The sequence below is a fragment of the Myxine glutinosa genome, chromosome 11 (genome assembly GCF_964187855.1).
Source record: "Myxine glutinosa chromosome 11, kmMyxGlut1.1, whole genome shotgun sequence".
NCBI lineage: Eukaryota > Metazoa > Chordata > Myxini > Myxiniformes > Myxinidae > Myxine > Myxine glutinosa.
In genome coordinates this window covers 27899374-27912391 of record NC_136271.1, presented here as the reverse complement: position 1 = coordinate 27912391, position 13018 = coordinate 27899374, and the positions used below count along the sequence as shown (strand labels likewise).

Here is a 13018-nt window from a genome sequence, read left to right as displayed (position 1 = left end):
TTTCAGAGGTTGTCTATGCACAACAAACAAATCCCCTTCATGTTCTTATACAGGGTCAAAACCCTCCATGTCAGTAAACTCCCTCACATCTCCTACAAGCCTGCATCCTTCCAATCCCATCCCTTCTCTTCAGCATCCCTCCACTCTCTCCAAGCATCCCATCATCCCACCCTCTCTAAGCTTCCCCTCACCCCAGCCATTCTAAGCTTCCCCTCACCACAGCCATTCTAAGCTTCCCCTCATCACAAGCCCTAAAAGCTTTCACCTCACCTCAGCCCATTAAAGCTTCCCCTCACTCCCACCCCACCTCTCAATGCTTCTCGCTTAATCCCCCCTCGTCCTGCCGCCTCTTGGCTTCCCCCTCGCCATGCCGCCTCTCAGCTTCCCTCTTGCCCCTCCCCACCCTTTGAAGGTGCCACCCTCTCCCATCCCACACTCTCACAGCATCCTCCCCATCCTCACCATTCCACCTTCCCCTCCCACCCCCATTCAACACCCTCCAAACACCTCCTCCCGTCCCTCACTGTGTGGACCTCAAACAATATCCAAGGCCTCCACTCCAACTTGACAGATCTCACAATCAAGGCTGCTGTTGATAAACTGGATATCCTCTGTTTAACAGAATCCTTCCTTCCACAGGGCATCCCTGACTCCTTTGTGACGCTCTCTGACTTGGCTATTGCCTCCTCCAATTTGATAGATCTGAACCCACCCGGGTGTCAGAATGGCAATTTACATCATCAACTTAATTTCTCACTGTTTGCTGATCTTACACCTCACAGCCCCGAGAGGGACCTCACAGCTAATGACAACTCCATTTACATCTCTATCTCAGACAACATGGACAAACTTTTAACCACTCATCACAACTCACTCTTCCTCATATGTAGCAATTTCAATTGTCACCATGCAACTTGGCTAGGTGTTGGTACTGTCATGGTCAAAAATAATGCCATTATTTTTCATTATTTTTTATTCATATTCATTATTTCATTTTTTATTATTCAAAACACACTTTCATTATTTTTTTAAATAATGCACCATTTCTTCCAGAAAATTGTAGAAATTAAAAAATATTTTGGTATCCACATATGTATTTCTTTACATTGCAGTGGAACAAAACCAAAAAAGCTGAAAAATTTACTAAACCGTAGCTTATTCCACACAGAATTCCTAAAATGGCCCGGATAATATTATTGGCACCTTTTAGAAGTTGTTAGAAATAATTAGATTTCAAGCAGGTGATTCTCCTTTACTTTAGAATTGAACTTACCTGCGGTGAGTTGCAGGTGTCTACAACAACAAACAACAACAGGCATTTTAAGGCTATTTTCCCTGCAAGAGCAGGGGTTAGCCTTGCGGTCTGCAATATAAAAATCATTCATTCAACCAGTTTGAATAGAGAAAAGGAGTCATTCTGCTGTTTTGTGCCACCGTGTGTACCCCCAATGAATGAGCATGGAGAAAAGAAAGAAAACCAGAGAATTATCTGAGGAGGTCAGACACAAGATTGTAGCCAATCATGGACAATGTCAAGGATACAAGTCCATCTCCAGAGAGCTTGATGTTCGTGTCCACCGTACGCAATGTTATCAGGAAGTTTAAGGCCCATGACACTGTTATCAACCTCCCTGGACGTGGCCGCAAGAGAAAACTTAATTGAAGATTGCAGTGAAGGATTGTTCGAATGGTGGAGAAAGCACCTCAATGAACTGCCAAACAGATTCAAGCTAACCTTCAGTCACAATGTACGACAGTTTCATCTCGCACAATCCGTCACCAACTCAATGAAAGGGGGTTCTATGGTAGGAGACCCAGAAGGACCACACTGCTGAGAGAGAGATGTAAGAAGGTCCAACTGGAGTTTTTCCAAAACACACATGAACAAGCAAAAATTCTTCTGGGGTGAATGTCCTGTGGACAGATAAGGCCAAATTAGAGCTTTTTGGTAAAGCACATCATCTCTATGTTTACAGAAAAGAAAATGAAGGCTTCAAAGAAAGGAACACCTTCGCTACAGTCAAACATGGAGGAGGTCCAGTGATGTTTTGGGGTTGCTGTGCTACCTCTGGCACTGGGTGCCTTGAATGTGTGCATGGCATCATCAAATCAGGATATTACCAAGCCATTTTGGAGCACAATGTTCAACCCAGTGTCAGAAAGCAGGGTTTCCGTCGAAGGTCATAGGTCTTGCAGCAGGACAATGACCCCAAACACACTTCAAAAGGTACCCAGGAATGGTTCAAAACAAAATGCTGGACTGTTCTGAAGTGCCAGCAATGAGTCCAGATCTAAATCCCATTGAGCACCTGAGGGGAGATCTGAAAAGAGCAGTTGGGAGAAGGCACCCTTCAAATGTGGGAGAACTGGAGAGGGAGAACTGCCAGTAGAGAGGTGTAGGAAGCTCATCTATGGCTATAGGAAGCGCTTGACTGCAGTTATTTTGTCCAAAGTCTGTACTACCAAATATTAAGTCTTGGGTGTCAATAATTTTGTCAATGGCATTTCTTTATATTTTCTGATTTAAAAGGATATATTAAGTTCTGAATCAAAAACAAATGTTCTGTAATATTAACAGTGAAATAAAGAATTGTGGAGACCAAATGCTTTCGTCAATTTCAACTTATTTTAAGAGAAAATTGTGAGTTATTTGAAAAAAGTGCAAGGGTGCCAATATTTTTGGCCACAATTGTACCTCTCTCACCAGCAAAGGCACTTCAGCAAATGACTTATCTGACTACATGGGATTACTCGATATGTGAACTTTCCGATCCAGATTTCTCCCAATGGCAAATTCTCCCTTCTGGACTTAGTGATGACAAACTTCCCATTAAATGTCTCCTGCCCTTCCTCTGCTCCAATTGGTTCATCTGATCAAAAGGCTTGTGAGAGTCAATATCTCTCGGATTATTCTCAGAAAACTGCCTCAATGCTGGCGTGTCTGGCAGTTCACTTAAGCAGATTAGCAGGGATTGCAAACGGCTTTCTCACTTCAGGAATGGTATCCTACATATACCACCCCTGATATTAACTCGGTCTCAGAATTCCTCAACATAAATCTGCTCTCATGCTTCTGCACAGAAGCTCTGGTCTTCCATTATCCTACCCTTCTTCACGCCCATTGTACACAGAACCATGTGCTGATGCAGTTGCTCTGAAACAACTTGCCTTCTCTTCCTGGACAGAAAACCCAACTGAAGGCAATCTCAGATCATTCCATGTCTTCTCATATGGAATATTTCAGATGACCACGATGACATATCTCACTGTAGCTTGTATGGTGCTGTGAAGCATAAATGGCTCTCAGTTCGGTTTCTGTCACTTGATGCAGTCTGTGGCTGATCTCTGGAAAGTCACCATCCAAATACTGCCCTTGTTTGTGAACAAAGGTCAGAAACCTCTAACGATGGTTCTATTACAAGTCCTCCGCTGTATGACTGTTGGCATTTTATACAGAGCTTGAACGTGATCTCTTATCTTGCTATCTTGATGGCAGCAGAAGTATTTGATTCTCCCTCCATTTTTCCATGACCCACAAACTTTGAACTCAGGTCAAGGTCAGTAAAAGTCAATAGAAAGAATAATTTATTCCAACCACATAGGAATGAGAAGGTCCTCTTTCAGTTTCATGTGGCTGTTTGGTGGCAAAATATAGACAAATATATTATGCTGAATTTACAAAAGGCAAAAGAGTTAGATGCGCGTGTAGAATAGCTAATCGTGCGATGATCACCGGTCAAGGTTAGTCGCCAATCGCCGAAGAGTGATTATCTAATGCGGATCAAAACCTAATTACAAGCGTTTAAATAACAAAGAAACTTTTATGCGTCGGCTAAGGCATGTTTAAGAATGTGATTAAGACCTTGAAGAATGCATGGCTTATAAATTGGTAGTTTACATGGGAGTTTTTTTTTTTTTTGTATACTAGATCGAGGCTCGTGTAAGAGCTAAAATTCGTGTAAACGATAAATTCGTGTTTGGTTGAATTAGCTAGCGCAAGAGGAGGCAGAAGAGGATAGGAACAGGGCAGTTCACCGACGTGCATTGAGAATCTTCGAGGATAGATGCAATCCTCTGGAGAAGTATGACAATATCAAATTTGTCCGGAGTTACAGACTCTCGAAGTAATCACTTCTTTGGCTGCTAAATCTAGTGCAAGATGACCTGGATCAACCTACGATGAGGAGCAATGAGTGGAATCCCCTCCAACAATTATCCTTGGTGCTGTGATTCTATGCAAGTGCGTAATTTCAATTGGATGTTGGATATATGTGCGGTGTTTCACAGACTGTCTGGTTTTTTTTGTATACAAGATCGAGGCTCGTGTAAGAGCTAACATCGATTACAAAAAAAAAAACCCGACGCACAAAACATACAAAAAAGGGAGAGGGAGACAAGATGGAGAGAGAGAGAGGGAAGCACACGAGTACAACAGCAGAGAACAGGGACAACGGAAGATCTGTGGGAGGGAGAGGGCTTGGGGGGAGGAGGCATGGGAAGGCGGGGGGTGGGGGGGGGGGGGGAAGTATAAAACACATGGACACTGCTGGAACTTCCAGGAAAGAAAAAAAAGTCGGTATTTCAAAAAAAAAAAAAAGTGGATTTAGACGGCACAACTAATCGGCTACTTATCTGCCTTTGTAAATTGCTATTTAGATGGGCGATTAGCTGTGCACACACAACAATGTTTTTGTCAGTGTTTAAGGGTTAGGCCTGTGTTAGCAAGATTCTCACCAAGTGCCTTTCGTAAATTCGGCCCATTGATTCTTGTGTTCTGGCTTGTGCTATGTGCCAGGAGAATGCCACGGAACCCCCTGTGCATGTGCCTCTGTATCCCTGGACATGGCCTACAAGACCTTGGTCCAGAGTTCACATCGATTTTGTGGTACCCCATTTGGGAAATATTTTTTTTCATTGTAGTGGATGCCCACTCAAGTGGATTTATGTATCTGTAATGCCAAAAGGAGTTACGGCATTAACAGTAGAAAAAGTGAGTGATTTCTGCAACTCATGCAGTCAATGTGCTCAAATCGGACCGGATGCACCATTTTCACATGTGAAGAATTCCAGTTGTTTATGTTGTAAAATGGTACGTCGCATATCGTCATGACTCGACATCACCCGGCATTTAATGGACTAGCTAAACTGGTTGTCCAAACTTTTAAGTCTGGGATAAAGAAGCTTGAGTAGGTGAGCATTGAATTGTGGGGTCTCAAGGTTTTTGTTCAGGTATCAAACAACGACTCAATTCACCAATGGAGTCATTTCTATGGAATTGCTCATGGGTCAGGTGTTAAAGATGCACCTGGATATATCCTGGCCTAGTCCAGCAGCGGCAGTCAGCTGGACAGAGTACACCATCACAAACATAACCACATGGCATTGCATCATGGACCTCTAGATTCAACCATTTAATATCTCATGTATTACTGGTACCAAATCACTATGAAATGAAGAAGAGATGTAGCTATCAGTCAGTTAATATGGATCGGCTGTGTTTTGAGCTCCAAATATACCTCCTCGTGAATTTCCCAAAACAAATATTTCATGCCAGGAAGAGGAACGACAAACGCGCTTTTCATTGTGAGGCAGTTGCAGGAGAAGTACATGGAGAAGAGGAAGAAGTTGTTTCTTGGGTTTGTTGATCTGGAGAAAGCATTCGATCGGGTTCCACGCAAAGTATTGACATGGGCATTGAGGAAGTTTAGGAGTGGAGGAATGGTTGATCAGAGTAGTGATGGCAATGTACAAAAGAGCGCGCACAGCTGTAAGGACGAAGGACGGGAAGAGTGGTGAGTTTGAGGTGAAGGTGGGAGTGCATCAGGGGTCGGTACTAAGTCCACTACTATTTGTAGCTGTGATGGAGGTGCTGGCTCAGAACGTAAAGGAGGGCTTACCGTGGGAGTTGTTGTATGCAGATGATCTGGTGTTGATTGCGGAAAGTATGGATGGACTGAAGGAAAAGATGAACACGTGGAAGGAATGTATGGAGAAAAAAGGTCTGAAGGTGAATATCGGAAAGACGAAGGTGATGGCAAGTGGTAAAGCATGTGGTGAGGTGGAAAGAACTGGGAAGTGGCCCTGTGCTGTGTGTAGGAAGGGTGTCGGAGTGAACTCCATTCAGTGTACAATGTGCGCTGAGTGGGTTCATCAAAAATGTAGTGGTCTGAGAGGGTCATTAACCAGTGTGGCAGCTACATTAAAATGTATGGTGTGCACAGAGGGAGCTGCAGATGGAGGAAATGTTGAGTTGGATCTTGGAGACGGCGTGAAGCTGGAAGGTGTGAAAACATTTTGCTACCTCGGAGACATGCTGAATGGAGAAGGTGGATCAGACTCGGCAACGGTTGCTCGAGTGAGATGTGCATGGAAGAAGTTTCGGGAACTGAGTGGCATGCTGATGATGAGGGGAGTGTCGTTGAAGCTGAAGGGAAAGGTGTATGCTGCATGTGTGAAAAGTGTTATGATTTATGGGAGCGAGACATGGGTAATGAACGTAGAGCAGCAACGAAGGTTGGAAAGGGTGGAAATGCGAATGGTTCGACGGATGTGCGGAGTATCGTTGAGAGAGAGGAAGACAAATGATGAATTGCGAAAGATGATGGGAATAGAGCCTGTGATGGATGCTGTGAAGAGGAACAGGTTGAGATGGTTTGGTCATGGGTTGAGGAAGGATGAAAGTGACTGGTTGAGATAAATGATGGAAATGAATGTAGAAGGAAGTAGAGGACGGGGAAGACCGAGAAAGACTTGGCTAAAGATGGTGGAAGAAGAAATGCGGGCAAGGGGGTTAACAAGGAGAGATGCAGAAAATAGGGCAAAATGGAGAAGACTGTCATGGGGACCGCAAGGCTAACCCCCGCTCTAGCAGGGAAAATGGCCTTTAAAATGCATGTTGTTGTTGTTGTTATTGTGAATTTCCCAAAACACACCATTTGATTGCTTAGTCAATTGGCCATCTGGCTTGTTTTGCTGAGACAACTCAAACAGTGTGTGTTTGTATGTGCATCATTCACTGTCAAACTTCTCCAAAATTCCATATAAATTTACTTCTCCAAAATAATGATATCATGCATATTAAATACGACACCAGCTTGAACTGAACAGCACTCGGTAGAGAGCATACCTCCTCCAGGCTGAACAGTTTACGTTTAGTATCCACTGATAGGATGGATTTGCATCCAGACCTGAACCAAAATTTAATCAGATTGTCCTGGTCACCTAACCAACTCATTCACCAAGTTTTGTCATAATACGTCCACAACCTTTTTAAATATCATGTTAAATATCGTTTTTGGCCCTATCTCTCAATGTTGAAGAATCACTTTCAAAAGTGAAAAAGTTCTCGTATCCGGATCCAGATCTGGATCTTCACCAAAATATGAATCAATTTGTTCTTGTCGCACACCCAACATGTCCAAATGGTTTCGTCCAAATACATATATATCCTTTTCAAATATTGTGCTGTACAGTATATCGTTTTTGCCCCTATCTCTTAATGGTGAAGAATCACTTAAAAATAATCGGATCCATATTCAGGTCCGTCTGCCTTTGGTGGCGGAGCTAATGACAATTTCACCTGTTATCAAGAGAGCCCAGATAGCCCTGGGAAGGGATATAGTAGGGGCCATTAATCAAAAAATCGTACACTTTTGTCGAAGTTTCGGGGTTTTGGCTGGAGTTGCCTTAGGTGATATGATTTCAAATGATAGTCATTTTCGCGATTATAGGTCAAGGCCAAGGTCAAGGCGAGGGATTTGGATGGACCAAGCTGTGGCTGCAGGTCGTGAACTGGGATGTCCCTGTAGTTTTTACCACAAACGAAACTAATCCAGAGTTCAGACAAAGAGCCATATTGGATTTGGCCGCCATCTTAGATACGGGTGAGAACTGAGCTTGTCTCCCGACAGAATTAGAAATGCGATGACATAAGACAACTCCACCCAAAACCTCTAAACTTTAGATAAAAGTGTACAATCGAACTATATTTGAGGATTAAGGGCACCTACGAATAACTCCATGGAAAATACAAAACCTCATTACAGGAAATGATGCACATTGGACTTGAAAGAAACTTTGAGCAAAGTTTTGATTGATGAAATAATAAACATCCAAAGAGTTCCAAATAAACTACAATTACAAAGACAACTTCTGTATTCGTTTAGAAGCTGCCTTGTCCCATTCCCAAAAAACCCATACTCAAGGTAGCAGCATTCCAGCAACTTGTAAATATTTGGCCTCACCTGTTTGGCCTCAGCCGCTCGAAGTTTGGCTGAACTAGCCACATGATTAGCTTTACTGGCTGCAAAACTGTTACTTGCGGTCTTCAATTTGAGACGATCGACTGCTCGACTCACAGCAGCAAGACTCCTCGTGACCTCTCTGAGTTCAGCATGAGCTGTACCTATTTGTGAATCCATCTGAAATGACAATGTAAAGGGATAGGTTTAGAGTACCATATTGGTAAAACATCTTCACAGACTACATCATGTGAACTTCCAAACACCACCGCGTATATTCATGAAACACGGGTATTTATTAGCCCCGTTGGACTTGGTGCGAAACGGGGGTTTATGGATTGGGTGTCGTCTGTCCGTCCATTCGTCCATCCATCCGCAACCAGATCTCAGAAATGTATGGATCTATTTTGTTCAATCTTGGCACAAAGACAACACATGATGATATACATAAACACATCATTTTGTGTCACGATGTGATCAAAGATGGCCGACTGGTGGCCATTTTAGTTGGATAAAACCCAATGTCGAACACATCCTCAACCATTTCTTGGATATGCATTTACAGGTGTTGGTCAAACTTGGCACACTGATAGTGAATGATGGCTTACATGTGCACGTCATTTTTTGGGGGGATCAGATTCAAGATGGGCAGAGTGGTGGCCATTTTGTTACTTAAACGTGTCCCTGTAGCAGTTGCCGCTGAGCATACACAATCGCCTTACACCTGCCGATGACGCAACCAGGGAGCGATCACTGTACCGGGCTCGCCCAGGCCGCCCGGGCATGCCCAGACTCACCGTTCCCGGGCTCGCCCAGGCCGCCCGGGCATGCCCAGACTCGCCTTTCCCGGGCAAACGCTCTGATCGGCATACCGCGCCCGGCTTGGGAGGGGTGGCTTCCGGCATGACGTGTTTGATTGTTCTTATATATATTGCTACCCGATAAACGGGCTTTTCAGAGTACCCGAATTTTCGTTTTACCAATAAAGGAGCTCGGACGAATTCCCGTCTTTTGTCGCGTCAATCCTTTCGACTCGCGTAGGAGCACAGCTCCTCACTGGTGACCCCCGACATGGACACGGCAGTTACCCTTAAACTGCCTACCTTCTGGGAGGCTCACGTGGCGGTTTGGTTCGCCCAGGCAGACTCCCAGTTTGCCCTGTGAGGCATTACCGCAGACGACACCCACTTCCACCATGTGGTAGCGGCACTCAGCTCCGCCACCGCGGCCCGTGCCCTGAGCCTCCTCCAGCACCCGCCAGCCACTGACAAATATGGCGCGATCAAGATGCTCCTCCTCGACGCATTCACCCCCTCACCGGCAGAACGCGCACGACGCCTGCTCGACCTGCCCGAGCTCGGCGACACGCGCCCGTCCGAGCGGATGGACTACATGCTCTCGCTGCTAGGTCAGCACTCCTCGGATTTTCTTTTCCGGGAGCTGTTCCTCCACCAGCTACCTAGCCAGGTACGCTTCGCCCTGGCAGGCACTCAGATCACGGATCCCCGCGCCCTCGCCAGGGAAGCCGACAAGATCTCCTCGGCAGGCCAGCACATCGGGGCAGCTACCTGGAGCCCGCCGCCGTCCGAGGCGACGCCCATGGCGCCCGATCGCCCGGTACAGTTGGAGGCCGAACTGCCAGTGCGACTGGCGGCCGCCACGCCGCGCCGACCGATTCCAACACGACGGCCGGGGCCTCCACCTGACCAGGCATGGTGTTATTACCACGCTAGGTTCGGACAAAAGGCTCGGACATGCCGACCCCCGTGCACTTTCGGCGAGTCGGGAAACGGCCGGGCCGGCATTCATTACCAGCCATGAGCGCCGGCCACTCGGGCAACTTGCTTTTCATCAAGGACAAAGTGTCCGGGCGGTGTTTTCTTTGTGACACCGGCGCCCAACTGAGCGTCATACCCGCCTCCGAGCAGGACAGGCAGACCGCCGTTTGCGGCCCCTCCTTGGTCGCTGCCAACGGATCGGCCATCAGCACCTTCAGCCCGCGCAACGTCACCCTCTGCTTCGGCAGCCAGCGCTTTAATTGGACCTTTGTGATGGCAAGCGTGCCCATGGCTTTGCTAGGCGCCGTTTACCTCTGCGCGCACGGGCTGCTAGTCGACGTAAAACGGCGTCGCCTCGTCAACGCCGAGACTTTCAGCTCCCTGGCATGCACAATGAGCAGCTCCGCGCCGACCGAACTATCATGCGCCCTCCCGGCGCGAACGAGTTCGCTCGCCTGCTTGCAGAGTTCCCGGCCCTCACGCGGCCGACTTTTTCGGCCGTCGCAGTGAGACATGGTATCGAGCACCACATACCAACTACGGGCCCGTTGGTCTACGCCAGAGCCCGCCGCCTCGACCCGGCCAAGCTCGCCGTGGCAAAGGCCGAGTTCGACGCGTTGGAGCACCTCGGCATCATGCGGCGCTCCGATAGCGCGTGGGCCTCACCTCTGCACATCGTGCCGAAGCCGGGGGGCGGCTGGCACCCATGTGGCGACTACCACCGCCTCAACGACGTTACCACCCCCGACAGGTATCCTGTCCCGCATATCCAGGACTTTTCCGCCCGTTTGGCGGGGCGGGTCATTTTCTCGAAAATTGACTTGATACGGGGATACCACCAGGTACCTGTCAGGCCGGCCGACGTCCCAAAAACAGCGTCATCACACCTTTCGGCCTGTTCGAATTCCTGAGGATGCCGTTTGGCCTCAAGAACGCGGCCCAGGCGTTCCAGCGCTTGATGGACGGTATGCTGCGCGACCTGCCGTTCCTGTTCGTCTACCTGGACGACATCCTCGTCGTCAGCACGTCCCGGGCCGAGCACCTCCTCCACCTCCGAACACTGTTCGGATGCCTTCGGCGAGCACGGCTTAATCGTCAACCCGGCCAAATGCCACTTTGGCACGATGGCCGTTGACTTTTTGGGCCACCACATCACCAAGAACGGGGCCGTGCCGCTGCCAACTAAGGTCGAGGCCATCACCAAGTTCCCGCATCCCCGCTCCATCAAGGCCCTGCAGGAGTTCCTCAGCATGGTGAATTTTTATCACCGTTTCATGCCCCGCACTGCTCAGCTCATGCGGCCCCTTTATGAAGCCCTCCGGGGCAAGCCGGCCAAGCATGACATCGTCTGGTCCGCAGACATGGACGCGGCATTCACAGGCACAAAGTTGGCCCTCGCTGACGCAACGCTGCTTGCTCACCCGGTGCTCGACGCTCCCATCGCCCTCACTACGGACGCCTCCGACTACGCGGTGGGCGCCGTACATGAACAATGGGTGAACGGGGTTTGGAGGCCACTTGCTTTTTTTAGCCGGCAACTCCGGCCGAACGAGCTAAAATATAGCACATTTGACCGCGAGCTCCTCGGTCTATACCTGGCCGTTCGCCACTTCCGCCACCTCCTGGAGGGCCACCCGTTCATGGCTTTCGTCGACCACAAGCCGTTGGTTTACACAATGGCCAAAGTCACGGAGCCGTGGTCGGCCCGCCAGCAGCGCCACCTCTCCGCCGTGTCGGAGTTTACCACGGACATCCGGCACGTCGCCGGAAAAGACAACGCCGTGGCCGAATGTCTTTCTCGGGCCAGCGCGAACGCGGTCCACCTGGGCGTGGACTTCGCGCTTATGGCGGCCGACCAGACCGCCGACACCACGGTGCAAGCCCTCCGGGCGGCGGACACGAGCCTCCGCCTGGCCGACGTCCCCTTCGCGGACACTGTCCTGCTCTGCGACGTCTCCCAAGGCCAGCGCCGCATTTTCGCCTCCCTCCACGGCCTTTCTCACCCGGGCCGGAAAGCTTCCCAGAAGCTGGTGTCGGCGCATTTCGTCTGGCACGGACTTCGACGGGACGTCCGCGACTGGGCCAACGCCTGCACGGCCTGCCAGCGGGCCAAGGTCCACCGCCACACCCAGGCCCCGCTGGCACCTTTCACCATGCCCGAACGGCGTTTCGACCACGTCAACATGGACCTGGTGGGCCCCCTTCCCCCATCACGAGGTTTCACACACCTGCTCACCATTGTGGACAGGACCACCAGGTGGCCGGAGGCCGTTCCCCTCGCTTCCACCACAACCGCCGACGTGGTGCAGGCTTTCATCGCCACCTGGGTCCCCCGTTTTGGCGCACCGGCAGACATCTCTTCGGACCGCGGTCCGCAGTTCACCTCCGGGCTTTGGGGCGCGGTCGCCCGCAACCTGGGGGTCAAGCTCCACCATACCACGGCCTACCACCCCCAAGCCAACGGGTTGTGCGAGCGTTTTCACCGCTCCATGAAGGCCGCGCTCATGGCCGGCCTTTCAGGATGGCGGTTGGGCCGACCGGCTGACGTGGGTCCTTTTGGGCCTCCGCACGGCCCCCAAGGAGGACCTCCAGGCGTCCACTGCCGAGCTCGTCTACGGCCAGCCGCTACGCGTCCCGGGCGAGTTCGTGCCCGACGCTACCAGTTCCTGGTCCGCGGCTCGCCAGTGCTCGGACCTCCAGGAGGCCGTCCGACAGTTTGCCCCCGTGCCAACGTCCCGCCACGGTGGCCCCCAGTCATACGTCCCCCCCAGCGCTTCACACAGCGGAGTACGTTTTTGTGCGTCATGAGTATGACGCACACCGGGGGCCACTCCGGCCGCCATACGACGGGCCCTTCCGGGTCCTGCGACGGGACGACAAGTCCTTCGTCGTCGACGTCGGCGGCAGGTCGGACCGGATTTCGGTGGACCGCCTCAAGCCGGCGCACTTGGACGTCGACCAACCACCACGGTTGGCCCTTCCTCCACGGCGAGGCCGCCC

General features: G+C 49.8%; 1 protein-coding gene across 2 annotated transcripts in view; it reads right to left on the bottom strand.

The window, feature by feature from the left end:
* Positions 1-13018, bottom strand: part of LOC137436520 (laminin subunit beta-2) — a 280979-nt gene that overhangs the window by 44155 nt on the left and 223806 nt on the right. For both annotated transcript variants that reach the window (XM_068130380.2, XM_068130381.2), the window contains one exon: positions 8244-8420. In XM_068130380.2, coding sequence (XP_067986481.2) covers positions 8244-8420 — 177 coding nt within the window. The remainder of the gene's footprint in view (positions 1-8243; positions 8421-13018) is intronic.